General features: G+C 41.6%; 1 protein-coding gene across 1 annotated transcript in view; it reads left to right on the plus strand.

The window, feature by feature from the left end:
- The first annotated feature begins 7,452 nt into the window (after positions 1-7,452).
- Positions 7,453-17,450, plus strand: part of SRPK1 (SRSF protein kinase 1) — a 64,967-nt gene continuing 54,969 nt past the window's right edge. The window contains exons 1-2 of the mRNA XM_081030680.1: positions 7,453-7,591; positions 8,114-8,174. Of these exons, the coding sequence (XP_080886806.1) occupies positions 7,579-7,591; positions 8,114-8,174 (74 nt within the window). The 5' untranslated portion in view covers positions 7,453-7,578. The remainder of the gene's footprint in view (positions 7,592-8,113; positions 8,175-17,450) is intronic.

Here is a 17,450-nt window from a genome sequence, read left to right on the forward strand (position 1 = left end):
TTGCACCCTGACACCGGTGGTTTTACATTAGTTCGTAATATCCTACAGATGGTCATTGAGCACCTACTATGTATCTGACACTTCTAGACCCTGGAGATAGTGAACAAAAGTCACTATCATTGGAGTGGGGGGGGGGGCAAACGAAACAAACAAAAACCAAGGCCTCTCCCCCTCCCCAAAGAATCATTCTCAGGTGCACTGCCAGGGGGCATATAAACCTCTTAGGGGGCCAAACAAAGGGACATAGTGAAATACTGTTGTCTGGATTGAGAAAGTAAACAATTTTAATGACCAGATAACACATCTCTTTGCAAGTTAGATGGTTTCCAAACATTTGCTTTCAACAAAATTGAATAAGGACCTCCTGTAGTTGTAAGTTGATGAATTATTAAAATAAGTTTTGATAATGATTATGCTATGTGATTTGGGGGCACATCATTTGGAAGGAGTTCCAAAAAATACTGAATAGTATTGCTATATCAAAACCCTTTCCATTCCCATCTACTTATTTCATATGAACAAATTTTCTTAGCCACTGCCAAAAAAATAAGAATAGAATAATGCAGGACTCAAGAAAAATCACCTGCCACTTCATTGAGATACTTTTGCAATAAAATTTCCTTTAACAAAAATATTGCTATATATTATTTTGATTAATCATACAATAATAATATTTGCAATGATAGGTAAGAAAGTTTTTAGAGGATCGTGATCTCGGGAAATGTTTTTACAAATTAAATTTCAATGTAAGTGCACTTTCATGTGGTGGAGAAGTATGATACACTTTCAAGCATAAAGTTATATCACCTGAGGATAAATTTCTGTGAGAGGAAAATGGAATAGAAATACAAGTTCAAGGAGAAAAGAGAGTAATGTGAAATTTCCTATAGTTAACAAGGTGATGCTACTTTTTTTACATAGATAAATGGATAATAGTGGGTATTAAATTGCTATTGTGTTTAAATTCCATTGGATGGCATTCAAAACTGTGATGTAACACTCTTATTTAAATGTTGCTTTCCTTTCCCACTTGCATGCCTTTTATATAATTTTCTAGCCTAATGACCCTGGCTGGAACCTTCAGTACAATACTGAATAGATGTGGTGAGAGAGGATATCCTTGTCTTATTCTTGATCTTAGGGGGAGGCATTTAGTCTTTCACCATGGAATATGTTAGTGTGGGTTTTTCATAAATGCCCTTTACCAGGTTGAGGAAGGTCCTTTCTATTTCTGGTTTATTGAGTGTTTTGTCTGGGGGTAGTTTCAAAAAGTTACTTAAGGGAGCAAGATGATGGAAAGCGCAAGTTCCTTAGGTGTTCTGTCGCTGTAATACCCCCAGCACCAAGCACCATGCCTGTACGTAGAAGGGGCCCATTATTGTTTGTGGAGCAAACTCTCTCCCCCCCCCCCCTTGCATTTTATACCCCAGTGATACTGCACTGTTTGTGGTTCCCCACACACACCATCCTGTCTTCTCTGGCTGTAGTCTTCTTTCCTCTTCTGTTCCTAGTTGATTCCTATTCATGCGTTCCAGGGCCGCCCAGGTGTCATCTCATTCAGGTAATGCTTTTTTCCTTTCCCCTCCTCAAATCCTGAGCTGAGTGGACCTCTTGTTTTGTGCTCTTGTGGTATTTGGTGCCTCTACCACTGTGCATTGTATGTATTTACTTATGCACCCATCCTCCCACTAAACTAGATAGGTGAGGTGGTGTATGGAAAGAGTATGAATTCGAGAGCCCGGCTGCCCAGATACAAACCTCTGCCTTACTAGTTTGTGTGACTTTTGTTGTGCCTCAGTTTCCTCATCTGTCAAACAGGTGATAATAATAGTACCTATCTCATAAGGTTGTGGGAGGGTTGAGGGGCAATAGTATCTAGTAAACAGTAATTAGCTTGTAAGAGTTAGCTATTAAGTCCTACAGGGCAAGACCTATGTTTTTTCCTTCTCTGATTTTCACAGCCCTTGGTCGAATGCCTGGCCTGCAGTGGGTGCTAAGTAAATGTCATAGGGTGAGCATGGTGAAAAGTATCTGAAAGAAGAAAGAGACTAATGGATTCAACATTGCATAGCAAGGTAGAAATCAGAAATCAAATGTGTAAACCATGTTACCCATTTCAATGTATTTCCTAGATTGTCTACACACTAACCCTGAGATTGCCAAGCTGGAGAAATTCAATCTCAGTCATCGTGGCGCTCCTCTCTGTCCTTAGGGTCGCAGAAGAGTCTGGGAGGTTTACGCACTGCTCAGAAAACAGGGCAATGGCTTTTGATCTTCAGTCCATTATTTTTACTGTCCAAGTCTGCATTGTCCTTTGAATATGTTTAATATCGCGGACCATCTTCCCTGGCCTGGCAGCCTCCTAGGGGCACCGTATCTCATGTTTGCAAATTACTTTAAAACATTTGACATTTATCCTTGGAAACAAGGTAAGGGAAGCATATTCTAGGTGAGAATGTTTCAGAAAGCTCTTCCAGTACTTCCGGAACCCTAGATAGGCTGCAGGTCCCTGTTTTAGCAACATACATAGACATGCTGTAAACTTTTGCAACCATTCCCCTAGTGTTAGACTCCCACATTGCTTCTATCTTTTTTTTAATTGGCATGTTCAAGAAATAAATCTCCTTTTTCAAAATAAAATACTTGGGCATATTAAAACTTTTGGCAAAGATAGGATGACATTTGTAGGTGTCGGTTACTTGAAATTACCCCCAGGTGCAAGTTGCGTTCTAATCAGCAATTTGACGGCAAGAGTGGTTAGCGAACATTCTAATCAGAAGGTGGCTTCAACAAAGTGGTGCAGAGTAACTGAGTACCACAAATTTCGCCAATGACAGCTCTTTTATAGCATCCATTACACAAATTAACAAGCAACTCCTTTCGACAGTGAAAACCTGTTTCTGATAACACCCCTGGCATTGATCAGGACTGGAACAGCATAACCAAGTATAGGGGAGAATCGCTTTCTGGTTGCCTGATGCCCGCCGTGCGGGTGACAGAGTCCTGCTTCTGGGTTACTGCTATCCCTGCCTTGAGTATACCTTTCATTCATGCTGTGGCCAGAGCATCCAAAAAGACAGAGAAACCCCAAAGAAACTACAGAGCTCCTAGGAGCTGTTTCGTGCCTGCCTGCTAATGAGTGTTTAACAAATGTCATGGGGGTGGGGAGTCGGATTTTAATCTGCAACTTGTTTTCACTATATCCCAAGAGTGAGGATGTGGGGCAGGCAAATCCTCATCTCTTCAGACTTCCCTGGCAGGTATTTGTTACATTACCAATGAAAAAGAACAAAGAATTGGACATTATCAACTTAAGTCAGTTTGCAACCCCTTGCTGGGGAGCCAGAGGGTTTCCAGGAAGCAGAGCACAGGCCCTACCTGCCTCGGGAACTACCAAGCTCTGTAACCTCCTCATTGCTAAAGAATCTCCTCTTCTTCTCCAACCTTCACGCGTGGCCAGAGCATCCAAAAGGACAGAGAGTTGAGACCTCAAAGAACTTATGTAGCTTCCCACCCCACCAAGCCAATGCTTTTACTCTTTTATCTCTTCCACCTGCCCCCCTCAACCCTTCACTCCAGCACGATTTCCTTGTGAAACTTAAGTTTTTATGAAACAAAGCAAGAAAGGGGGTTATTGCTAAGCAACTTCTGTTCTCAAGCCTCTCCAGGGATCAGGGTACCGAAGAAGCTGGCTTACTTGCCTGGAAAGTTCTAGCTGCTTTGGGTGTCTCCTCAGACTGCCCAGACAGGATGTGCTGGATATTCTGTTTGCCTTTCCATGGCTACCTTCCACCCTTCTCCACCCTGCTCTGTGCCCTAGGAGGCTGGCTCGCATGGACTGCATCTCCCAGAAACCCTTAGAACTTCCAGTTGGGTTTTGTTAATGGGTGGCATTAGCCTGAGAGGATGAAAGGAGAAAGAAGTTGGATATTTACTTCCCTGCTGGGCTATGGTTATATTCCTTTATCAAAGGGCACAGCTGCTGTCAGGCAGCATTTTCTTACCAATACAGCTTTGAGTTGAATTGTGTCCTACCCCTCCCCCCAAATAAAAGACATATTAGAGTCCAACTCACAGCACCTCAGAAGGTGACCTTCTTTGGAGAATCAGTCTTTATAATCAAGTTAAAATGAGGTTATTAGGATGAGCCCCAATCTAGTGTGACTAATGTCCTTATGAAAAGGGGAAATTAGGACACAGATTGAGACACACAAAGAGAGATGTTATGAAGAGACATGGAGAAGACGGTCATCTACAAGCCAAGGAAAGAGGACAGATCCTTCCCTCACAGCCCTCAGAAGGACCCAACCTTGCTGACACCTTGACCTCAGACTTCTTGCCTCCAGAACTACGGGTCTGAGACAAGACATTTCTATTGTTTAAGCCCCCCAGTTGTGGTACTTTGGCGACTCGAACAGACTCATACAAGCTCCTGTTGGGTTCTTGTAACACCTCCACCCCTGGTCCCTTAAGGCCTAGCGATGGTAAAGATTTCTACTGTTAGGCCTCGATGCTCATCGTCCCTTGTTAGTTTCCCTTAACCCTACCCACACGTCAATCCCCTCATTCGATTCTCTAATTACTCCGTTCAATGTGCCATGTGTTCCTGACACTCAAGCCTAGAATATAACCATATTTTCATAATATATTTCACAAAACTATCATAAGGGAAAGCTAAAGTTCTATCGGGGTTCTCCAATTATGCAGATATCTACTGGGAATCTTCCATCATTCAAATAAAGCATCTGATATATTTCCACTTTCTTCTGTTGTCCATTTCATCTCACAGGACATAGGGGAAGCCATAGGGAGAAGTGATACTTTGGGTTTAATTCAGATCAAAACTTTAAACAAAGTGTAAGAGTTTGTGGTAACCAAGGCAGGGAATGTGGGTGTGATAAAACATGTGTCCTATAGTTTAAGTGCTCAGGTTTCAAAAATTTCAAAGAAGCGTTAGGGAAGATCCCAGGGCAGTCTTAAAAAGTAAGCTAGCTTAAGGGGAATAAGATCTTTTCAGAACTTAAATTCTGACACTGCCCATGAGCAACAATAAATACGATGATGTCTCATGTTCTCTTTATAATTCTACTTTTAAAAAGACGTGCAGAAAAACAGTTGTGGGAGAGGGGTATGCATGTAATTGAGAAGGAATACCAAAGAATGCCCACCACTATTGAGACTAACTTCTGGAAGGATAAAGTCCAGAATAGGACAAGCCCTGTGAAATTGGGCAGGGGGTAGGGGTGGGAGGGTAAGTGATTTTTAAAGTTACATTTAAAGCAAGAAGCACACACACACACAAAAAGGTACACGCTTTAGAATAGGGGGAAAATACAAACTAGCTTATATAAAAATTTATAGAGATTTTATAAAAAATGTGAAGAATGGAAGCATGCTGGGAGAATGGGGAAAAACATGGAAAAAAAAGAGAGAAATGGTCAATTTGGGGAACTTTGTCCAGTGAACTTGACATTAATTCCGGAAAAATTCTCAAATAAATTCTTAAACAAATGGTTAGTAAGCTCTCAGAGAAGCAATAGTCGGTCCCTCAGACTCAAAATAGGTATAACTGATTCATTCCAAGCTAAACTTACTTCTTTGTTGATGGATCTGCAATAACCCATTTGGAGTTTAGTACAGCGCTCATGTTGTCTCTCTCAGGGTTTTCTCTCATCCAGACATTTCTCATAAACTGCACATCATTTATTCTTTGATCAGACAAATATTTGAGCATCTCCTAAACACTGGACACTGCAAGGTACTGAGGATACATCAAGGAAAACCAAACAGGGTCCCTACCCCTCATATTGTTTACTTTCTGGTGGGGAGTCATTTCCCGATCCTGGGACTTTTTCTCAGCCACCAGCTCTCTCCTGTCTTTCCTAAACCACAAGTGGTTTTCCTGAGCTAGGGTGGCTGTCCCAACTCCCCTTTTGTTCTCAAGTATAGAGTGGGGAGAAAACTGGGTTGTAGTTCTCCTTGACCAACAGGTGCTGTCCTCTTTTGCAATATGCCCAGAAATGCTATCATTCAGGTTCCATGCAATAGCTTTAATTATCTGAATTTCAAATTTGGCAAACCTACATTTCCAGACTCACATCCCACTTCATCCCTTCCGTCATTGCCAGCCTTCCCCCGCCTCGGCCCATACATTTCCAAGTCTGTGCCTTTTTGCTCAATTGATTTTCTCATTCAGGAATGCCTGCCATCTCCTTCTCCCTCTATGGAAATCCTACATATTTCCCAAGACCCAGCTCATTAGCTGCCTCCTCCCTGACTAGACTTAATTACTTACTTTGCTCAATAAAATCCTGCCCTAGCCCCTACACTTGACTTGTGCAGTTCTGCTGTACTTTCATCCTCCGTTCTCAATCAATTAATTACTGGTCTTCCCCACTAGAGTCTAACTCCGTTTAGGGCACAGGTCTTCAGAGCTTCCACCCTGTCCAGCTACAGAACTTTGCAAAGGGAGTTAGCAAACTAAGGCCTTAGCCAAGAATGGTTGAAACCATTGATAAAAGATCAAGAGAAGAAGAATATTTTGTTACAGTTATATGAAATTCAAATTTTAGGGACCATAAATAAAGCTTTATTGGAACTCTACTTTCTAGGCCTGCTTTTGAGCTCCAGTAGCAGAGTTGAGTAGTTGAGAAAGAGCTTATGGCCCACAGCCTTAATGTTTACTATACGGCCCATCCCAGAAAACTTTGCTGACCCTACTTTACAATAAGGATTTGACGATTGAATCACTGGGTCGGGTCACCAAGATTTGGAGTACACATCACCTCCAAGTTTTCATTTCTTTGTAGAGTGGAGGTAATAACTACCTTGCCTTTAAGTTGCCATGACCATCAAATGAGATAATGCACTTAGAAAAGTATTGAAAAGACGATGAAGTGGTAAAAAGGGAAAACGCTGTTTTTATTCTCCCTCCTTTCCTTGACAGCCTTTATTTAAACTTAAAGTTTTAAGAAAAGATTCACTTTTACAATTTCCACTTTTTAAGCGACAACAGGGTCACGGGTTCCTTCCTTCCAGTCTTTCTTTTGTGGTGCTCCCACTTCCTTTTCTTTCTCGTAATTTCTCCCCTCATTTTCTTTACATGGTACCTGAATTGGCCCTAGCAACAGCTCAGCGTACTGGGACACGCCTGATTAATCCATTTTACAGACAAGGAAACTGAGGCCAATCCCAGTTGGCTGCGGAGCTCTGACTCAGCACGCAGGGAGCCCTCGAAGCCGCGTTCTTCGCCTTTCCCAAGGGGGAACCGCCGGGCAAATAGAACAAACCTGACGCTGCCGGGCTTCCAAGCTTGGTTCTCAAACACCTCTTTCGCATTCACGTTCGGCATTCTTTCCTGCCCCTCGGCTCCCGTTCTTTACTGCCCTCCCCTTCTCGGGAGCAGGTGGTAGGTTCCGCGCTCAACGCGCAGGCGCACGCCGTCGTGGGGCGGGGGCGGGGCGGGGGCGGGGCGGGAACTGGGGGGCGGGGTGAGCGCGGGCTGGGTTTTGGGCCGCGGCGGGAGCGGGAGTCACCGCCACTCGAGTGCGCAGGCGCCTGGCGGTTACCGGTCTCGCCATGGAGCGGAAAGGTGAGCGGTGGAGCGGCCTTCGCCACGAGGGGCAACGGCTGCCGGGGCGAGGCCCGGCTCAGGGCCGGAGCTTCGCCTAAGCGCCGCAGTCCGGCCCGGCGGTGCGGCGTCCCTCCACTGTAGAGGCGCCGCCCGTCAACCCTCGCCTCCGGGCTGCGGGTCCGCGCCCCGCAGCCCGTGCGTCCTTCCGCGCCCACAGTCGTCACCCCTTGTTCCCCGCCAGGCCGGCCGGCGCGTTGGGGCCACGACGGGCGCCGCCCGCGGCGGGCCAGGCAGACCACCGCCCGCCGGCGCCCTGACCCGGCCCGAGCCCCTCCGGCGCTGCCCGCCCGGGTGCTGCTCAGCGCCCCGGGGGCCGCCGGTCCCTGGCCGGTCGCCTCGCGGAAGCCGCGGCGCGCACCCCGGAGCCGCCGCTCGGGCAGGCCCCGCACTCCGGCCCGGCGTCCCTGCTGGGTCTCCACCCTCACCTTGGTCGCCTCCTTTCCTCCACGTCCGCCTCTCATCCATCCCTCTCTCCTGCAGTGCTTGCGCTCCAGGCCCGAAAGAAAAGGACCAAGGCCAAGAAGGACAAAGCCCAAAGAAAGTGAGTCTTGAACCCCAACATCCCATCCGTTGGACTTGCCTCCCCCCGCGCCTCCTCTGCTCTGGTTTCGCCACTTGAACGTGCCCCGGGTTGGGGCATCCCGCGGCCCCCGCCGCGTGGCCTCGGGCGGCCTCGGAGGGGCGCTCTGCGCGACCCCTGTGGGGGGGAGCGGCCGCTGCGCGGGGCCAGGCCGGGGTCCCGGCAGCCTCGGGTCTGCTGCGACGGACCGGGCGTCGGTCCGGGGCCCGGCCGGTCGGTCCCTCCCCAGCTCCAGAGAGGAGGCACAACTCCCCTGCTTTGGGCATCCCAACGGAGCTGGGGCTCAGTGTCGGTCTGTCCCTGAACTCGGGCCTCTTTTCCATACCTGCCTCCTAGTGTCTTAACTCGCCTCCTACGTGTGCATGATAGGCCGTCAGGGAATTCTTGAATGTGCCATATTTTGGTCTGCCAGCTACCCGCTCTCTTACAGTGGAGGGCATGGTCTCCCTGGGTTAGTCAACTTCCTGAGGAGCCTGCAGGGCGCGTAATGAGCCTCGCTCCCCGTGCGCAGGCAGACCACTGTACGCACAGCCGCTCTCTCGACTGCTGCTCACCTCTCAACCTCAAGTCCTTGCACTGAGTGCAGACAGCCTCTGGGAGAGTTCTTTAGCCAACACTTGGTGATTCTGGTTTGGTGTATTAAGTGCCACATATCCGGTTTTATCAGCAGGATACGAAACCGTGGTTTAGCGCTATTGTGGGAAACAAAAGTTGGACACAGCTTACTAGAAACGCCCAGTAGAGGGCTTCTGTAAGTGGGGCTTAGTCTAAAGAATTTTTATTTTGTACTCACGTTTAATTGCAAAGGGTCTTGGGAATTGTCTTGTAGATAATTTGTGTTCAGAAAAAAAATGCATTATTTTCTTGACAGGTGGAATTCCATTCACTTAAGGTTAGGTGGGGTTGTATACCATCTAATTCTTTCTGAGCTGATGAAATGCATTTCAGAGGCTTTCCTTGGTTATCTTTCTGAATGACAGTACCAGGTAGGAGTGTGTATTGCTTTGGTGGCTACCTAATGTTTGGGAGCACCTAATGACATCTGTCAATAAAGTGGTAGGTGACCTCACCTCTTGCTCCATTTCTATCAGCTGTCTTAGGAAATTTTCTTTTTTTGTAAAGTGCTTTGTAACCAACTCATTGAAATGAATGTTTGTATCTGTTTGTGTGTGTTTGCCTCTTGATTATCCATGTATGAATTATTCAAAACCCAGTTTTTAATCCCAGATTGTTTTAATGGAAACAGCGAGGAGCTAACCTGGTTTTATTATGCAGTGAAAATTTAAATGTTACTCATTTTCTTTTTGTCTTAGTTTTGTTACTCTCTGTGGAGCTGATATGAATGTGTTATAAATCATTTTTTGCTTATGTAAAGAGGTAGTGATTTTATTGTTCATTGTATTATTTAGAAGTCATCTGTCCTAGTCTCTCCACATGGAAATTAATTTTGATATTAGCTTGAATAATTTGGGAGGTAGATATATGTGATCATATACTTTATTTTTAACATAGATATTCATTATTTTGGATTATCTATTTAGGCCATATGCTTTATTTCTAACGCTGAATATATGTACTTTGGATTTTCTATTACTCCATTCACTACTGTGAGTAACCTAGAGTTAGTGGTCTTTTCTTATTTCCTGACTTGCTCAAAAGCAAGCAAATAGTCCAGATAATCTAGCATTTATTTTACTGATTATTTCTCCCATCCAAGTCCTAACCGGGCTCGACCCTGCGTAGCTCTAAGATCAGACGAGATCGGGCGCGCTCAGGGTGGTATGGCCATAGATCTGAATATTTGATCGTGTGCAACTTTGATTCCTGAAAATTATATGGGAATGAACCAACCCCATTTACTTGTAGTGTCAGAGGTGCTTTATTTTTCTTTTGTCTTTTGTCCTTGATAATTTTACCTTTCTTTTTTTTGTTTCTCTAGCCTCTTAAGTAGCTGAAATTTCTAATTAATGAACTTGGTTAGAGTACTGTGTCAGAAGTTCAAGCCCCACCTGACTCAGGTAACTTGACTCTGTTCCATGACCCCTGGCTTCCAGTCATTTTGCAAAGGCAAGCTGTTACCAGATTACTCAGGGAGAAGGTCTGAGGAAGAAGCAGGCCAAAAAGTTTCCTCAGAGTCAGTAAGATCTGGTTTGAATTTTGATTTTGCCACATTTTAGCAATCTAATAACTTAGTTAAAGAAACAATCTTATACATTCTTAATGTCTGGTAGCTCAGTCATACAGAAAACTGATCGAGACCTGTAGTTACAAAAAAACAAGCAGTTAAATGAAAACTTTTAGAAACTTTTGAAAGTGTGACAATATATAGCATCCTGGTAATTTAGTCAGGGTGTGGTACAGGTGGAAAGAATTTTCAGTTACCTGATTTTGTAGATCTTAAAATTAGAACCTACCTACACGAAATAAGATGCCCATGGAGGTGGAGCTGGTGCTGGTTGTAGCAGGGTCAAAACTGGAATCCAGGGCTCCTGCTTTGCAGCTGTGTTCTTTAGGATTTGTTTCCTTTGGGTTCTTTCAATGTTGGAAGATTTTACTGTGGAGATTTTTAGTTGTCTTATTTGAAGAATTCCTTCTCCATTTCACTTTTTCAGGCACTGTACTCTTACTAACATTAACTTGTCGAGGATAATCTGTATTTTACTTTACAGATAAGGAAATTGAGATGTGTCAGGTTATTCCCCTATAAAATTGTACAGTTAGGATTCCAACCCAGGTCTGACATAACCCAAAGCCTTGGGTACTAACTATTGCTGTCTCCAAGTGATACCATGTTTCCCTGAAAATAAGAACTAGCTGGACCATCAGCTCCAATGCATCTTTTGGAGCAAATATTAATATGAGACCAGGTCTTATATAATATAATATAGTATAATAGCCAGTCTTATATAATATAGTATAAAATTGGGTTTTATATTAATTTTTGCTCCAAAAGACACACTAGAGCTGATGGTCCGCTATGTCTTATTTTTGGGAAACACGGTAATTCCTTTTGGTGTGTCTGAGGACAAATAAGTTAGAGGCTGAGTGAACAGAGCCTTCTGAATAAGGGACCTCAAGATGCCCTGGTGTTCGGGTACCCTTTCATGGCCCACTGTCTATGTCTCTAAATGGGTACAATGCTGTATCTCCCTTTGAGCATTCAGTTTTCAATATGTATACCAATAGCCACACATTTAGCTGTTTGTCATAAGCTTTTATAATTTAACACAGTTTATGCCTGCTTTTGAAATTAATTCTATGGAACACAATTCCAGAATGGGTTTCATATCGAATAACTTTATTACTTTAGCTTAGAAGTTAATTTGGACAGTAATTTTCAGTTAAAGGACTTCATGAGTTTAGTATAAATTTCATAGTAAAATTATTAGAGCTGGAAAAGAGCTTTTGCACATTCTGGTACTCACTGATCTATGGAGTCAGAGAGGAGATGGTTTTATTTCTTAATTTTCCAAAAATGTAATTGTTACGTTGAAAATTTAGAAGGGAAAGTATTTTAAAATTTCCAACATTTTTATCCAGTAGAGAGTACATAAACTTAAAACAATTTTTACAAATTAAATGATAATTGGATGCTTTTTACATTTACAGTGTACGTTGGAAATTGGTTCTGTATTCCATAGAGTGCAGCCTTACTATGTTTGTTCTTTAGCTCTGTGTTTCTTCACTTAGTCTTAGAAATGGTTCCGTATTAGGACACCGTAGCTTCATTTTAGTATCCCATTAAATGGATGTACCATAATATATTTTAGTTCCTGTTAATAAACATGTGTGTACTTTTTGGGACAAAAATTGAATCATTGGGCATATTTTTCCCAGTTAACATTCCATGAGCATTTTTCATAGCATTCATATTCCACATCATTTTAAAACGTTGCACTGTAGGCCGTTTGCAGTTTTTCACAATTCACAGCTAAGATGAATGATCTTGGATAAACATTGCTCACTCATATCAATGATTATTTCCTTAGAATCAATTCTTAGAAGTGATATTGGTCTGTACGTTTTAAAGATTTTTAATTCATATTGTTAAAAAGTTTTCTTCAAAAAGAGTTAGCCATTTTAACTCCATTCATTAAACACATGGTTTTTGAAAACCTACCATGTCCCAAGCAGTTTTCCATCCTTGTGACACATTAATGAAAGGAAAACATCCCTATCCTCAGGAGCTTTATTTTATTTGCTGGGGGTGGGGGGCAGTGAGGGGGATAAGCAATAGACATAATAAGTTAATTCCATAGTATGGTAGGTGATGGGAAAAGAGGAAGATAGGAGAGGTTAACAAGCGGGGATGGGGATGCAATTTTATTTTTAAATAGTGTGCACGAGGCCACATTAAGGTGACACTTGAAGGAGGTAGATGGAGGATTGCTCCAGTTTTCGGGGTGGAAATATTCTTGCAGCTCCTGCTTAGCCAGCAGAACTGTGCACTATTACTTTAAAGCTATCCAAATCTGGTAACCTATATGCCTTGTTTTAATTTCTTTTGTTTACCAACATGATTGACTATTTGGGGATATATTTATTGACCTACTCCTATTTTTTTAATATCAGATTGTTGATCATTTTCTTGGTCTTAAGAGCTATTTCCTAAGTCTATGCCTTTTGTCATAGGGCAAATGTATTTCTCAGCTTGTTAGCCTTTCAAATTTCATTTATAGTGTCTTTTTGACATAAATTGATGTTTTTTAATGGCTAATCTGGCTTTTCCTTTGCTTTTTAAAAAGTTTCCAGTATTACCTTTGAAATTTTGAGTGTCAACTGTCATATCTTTAAAAAATTTGCATTTTTAATTTTGTGTGATTCCATTGAAGTGGGTACTTGCAAAATTGCATTTCTAGATTTGCTCTTGTCAGAAATATTTTCTTGTCCTCTTTTCTTCCGATGTTAGTAAATTTAGTTTACGTTAGTTTTTCTACTACAGTGAGGCTCAGGCTTGCCAAGTGCCATGCTCCTTTAGATTATCAGGTTGGTGCAAGAGTATTGCAGTTTTTGCAGTTATTTTTAACCTTTCAGACCGCAGTTACTTTTGCACCAACCTATACTTGGAATGAGCAACTTGTTGAAGTGCTAAAGTGGTGGATGCTTAGGAACTCCTGTATTAAAAATGAAGAAAAGATAGGCTAGTCAACTAGAATTCATTTTTACTGTATTCTTAGTCTTGGTGGAATAACTGCTGCAATTATTTTCCCCCCACTTTAAGTAGACTTTTGTTCCATGTTCCCAGGTGCTCTCTACCACTAGTGCTGGCTTGGGGACTAAGTTCATTTTTATATTGGCTAAAGTATTATTTTAATACTTCTCACTGTAACTGAATTAATCCCAAGCAAGTAAGAAAATTCAGGTAGCCAAGAATTTTTTAAAATTCTTCCTTTCTAGGTACAATGCAAATAATGAGTTTGCTAAGGAGAAATAGGTATCTAAGTATATTTATGATCTTACAGTTTTTTAATTGAGTTTAAGATGCTGTCAGTTTTAAAATACACCATTTTACATACCACTAAGAAAGTACACTACCAATTAAACTGATACTCCATTACATCTTGATTTCAGAGATGTGAAATGGTGGAAGACATATTCCTGTTTGATTTGTGAAATGCATTAATTCTCATAATGTGCGGGATTATTGTCTTTTTAAAAAGCTTTATTGTGGAAAATTGCAAATATATACAAAATGAGAGAAAATGGCAAAATAGATTTTCATGTATTCATCTCAACTTCAACAGTTAGTTTTGACTGATGTTTCATCTATATCTTCTACTCCCCTTCATCTTATTTAAAAGCAAGGCTCAGACATCGTATCGTTTTGTAAGACAAGGACTCTTAACTTTTTAAAACATAATGACAGTATCATCCCATCTAAAATTTTTTAAAACAAGTCCTTAATAGCAGATGCCAATCTGTCCAATTTTTCCTGCTGATTTAAATTTGTTTGAATCAGGATTCATAAGGTCCTTACATTGCCATTGTTGGAAAAGTCTCTAGTCTTTTTATCTGTAGGTTCTCCATGGTTTTGTTTTTGCTAGACGGCTCCATAGGTGGTGGTGTATACTTCTATCAGAAGGCACCTAATGTCTGGCTGACTCTTGTGATGTTTGTGGCCATTGATCATTTCCTAGATCCATTGTTTTATTTAGGGTTGCAAAATGGTAATCTGTTCTTTATAAATTGTAATACTTCTATAAAGAGAAACTTTACCTTATCTCTTTGATTACCTAGAGAGACACTTCATACATATGAGAGACACAATAAATACTTGATACTTTGCAGTTTACAAAATAACGAATTGGATTCCTAGAATCCTCCAAAATGATCAGGACAGATTTATTTGAATATGAATTCACAGATTTGAACATATTTGTGGTTCGGTCCATTGTAGTTGGGGGTTTTTGTGTACAGCTTTACATACCATAAAATTCACCTGTTTATTAAAGTGTCTGATTCAGTGATTTTTGTATGTTCACAGAGTTGTGCAACCATCACCAAGATCTGATAAGTTTGAAACATTTCCATCGTCCCAAAAAGAAATCCTATACCTGTTAGCAGTCATTCCTTATTGCCCACCCTGCTACCCCACCTCCATCACTAACCTACTTTCTTTTCTATGGATTTGCCTACTCCGGGCATTTCCTATAAATTGGAATCATACAGTATGTGGTCCTTTGTGACTGCCTTCTTTTACTTTGCATGATGTTTTCAGTATTCATGCATTTTGTCACGTGTACTTTTTATTTTCATTGAATGTCCCATCTTTGGCCAGTGGAGTACTATCATGATGGCCCCTGAGTCCATTTGACTCAATTTGAGGCATCTTTGATAGTTTTTGCATCTGGTACGACAGTTTGTCCAGACTTATCTTGTACATTTTTTGCCCCAAACTAGGAAATAGCCCTTTTGTCCAAGAAGTGCTTTAGTGGAAAATGGCATTTGGAGATCACAATCTGGGCACTTAAGATGCTTATTCCTGCTGAGTTAGTCGTTGTTTCGAGGCCTTTTCTGTAATTAGAGCTACAAAATAAGTTGTATTTTTTCTTTTCCAAAAAATCGTGAGTTCATGATATACTTAAAAATCAAATTAAATGACCCAGGGACTTTTCTTCCTTGATGTTCCATCTCTGTCTCTTTTCTTCCACGCTGAAAACCCCAGTTCTTGACAGCACCAACATGATTATTCATTTTCTTTTTCCCAAAGAGGAGACTAAATCCAAAATAGTTTCAGAATGATGATTCAGACACTACCACCAACAATATAATTGCTGAAAAAAGTTAATGACTTTTTGTTGTTCTTAGGGTGTATTTCACTATGGTTGCAGAGTCAAATTACTGAAAAAGTTATGCTAGTTCCTTACTGTGTAATTAGATTACACCTGGTTACATAGATTCATTTGTTTCATTTTATATCATCTGTAGCCTTCAAAAAGATTCCTAATTTGGGTCATCTGTGTTCTTAGTTTAAAGTGAAGAATGTATATAGTTTGTAATTGTGTTGATTTATTTTTAGAATGTGGCTTAAGAAACATACTATGAGTAAGCCAAAAGGGAATGGTGATTAGAATGTATGGAGTGGGGTGACTCCTTTAAACCTAAAGAAGAAAAGACTTCTTAGCTCTTGCAGGTTGCCCCGTGAAAAGATGAGTCCAGTGTTACCAGGTCTTCAGATTTTTCCAGAGTTTCTCCAGATGGTTTAGTGTTCACAACTATTTCAATTGTTATTTTATTCATGGTAAACAGAAGTTTGGGGGCATGATTCAGCTGACATCCTGCAGGTCGTGATTTCTGCCATACAGCCTTCAGGGTGAGGGTTAGGCATTAATAGGTTTAATACTGTCTCAAGCGCCCTCTCCTGACCTTACAGTAAGCACCATTGCGGAAGAAGCCTGTGGTTCTCTGTGCCTCTTACGGAAGGATTAACTCTGGCAATTTGAAAAAGACCGCAAAAGATCAGCTATGAAGACCAGAGAATCCAGTTTTTCAACTGTTTGACACATGATTTCAGAAAGTTATCAGAAACCACAAAATAAATATTCTTTGTTCATTTTTGGAGACACGTAGTAGCACTGGACACAAAAGTCAGTTGGCAGGAGGTAAATAAAAATCATGTTCGTTTGTACCATGATGTGACTTCAGTTGTACAGATGAAGATTTTGGCCAGGTGTCATTCAGTGCTGTTGGTAATAAAATTTTCGGTGGTATAAATGCCTTGGGCAATATTGATAGGTATTGTAGGGTAACATTTATATTTTAACCACTGTGTAACAATTGTCACTAATAGTGGTAAAGGAACTTCAGTGCAAGAAGTTTGGAGTTGGTACCATGAGTTATGTTGGTGATCTTTATATGTTATTTCATTTAATCAAATTCTAAACTGTTCTGAATGAGTGGGCATTTTAACAAGTATACTAGTCCTTTTGGAGGTGGTCTTGTGAACTTTTGTTTCCCGAAATACTAGGGTAGGCGTATTTTGTAACTGGTTATAAATGTAATTTGTGGGCAACTGTATCTTCTCATTCACTTTGCTCTTAATTGTGTTGCTGCTCTTCAGCTGCTGTTCTTGAATGTACTTGCAGCCAAGCAGTTTGATCAAAGATGACAGGTTCTGTCTACACAGGAGCTTACTCCCCTGATAACGTCTATACTCCTCTTCTACAGCTACTTATGCCTTTGAGAACAGGAATTGTGTTTTGCATTTTTCTTTGCCAGTATTAAAAATATAGTGGGATAAATTAGGTAACTCACGCTCTCGTTTCTGGCTGGAAGGATAACGTACGGTCGGTGTACGCTCATATGCTGTTTACCAAAAAGTTTGTCCCTTTACACAGCCCAGGTTCCAGTTTTCCTCCAACACCATTGTTGGGTGAACGAGGACAGTGTCATTTGACTTCCTTGAGGCTGAGTTTCCTTATCTGTAGATGGCGAGGTTCTGAGGATGAAAATGCGTGCGTGAATGCGTGCGTTTTAACGGTACAGTTCAGCGTGCTTCCTTGGCCCAGGGCTGAGCTGACATCAAGTGCTCTGGTGACTGCTCCCTTGCTTACGCTGTCTTCCTTACCTTTGACTTTTATGTGCCATTCCTCACTACTCTTCAAGTATCAAACTAACGCTTCAACTCCTCTGTTGGTATTTCCTATCTAGGTATCTGTATCAGGTACACTTTGGAGTGCAGTCGCCTAAAGATCAGGGATAGTTTAATTATTTGTATATAACACCTGATAGATTTGG

Source organism: Rhinolophus hipposideros, assembly GCF_964194185.1.
Source record: "Rhinolophus hipposideros genome assembly, chromosome: 3".
Taxonomy (NCBI): Eukaryota; Metazoa; Chordata; class Mammalia; order Chiroptera; family Rhinolophidae; genus Rhinolophus; species Rhinolophus hipposideros.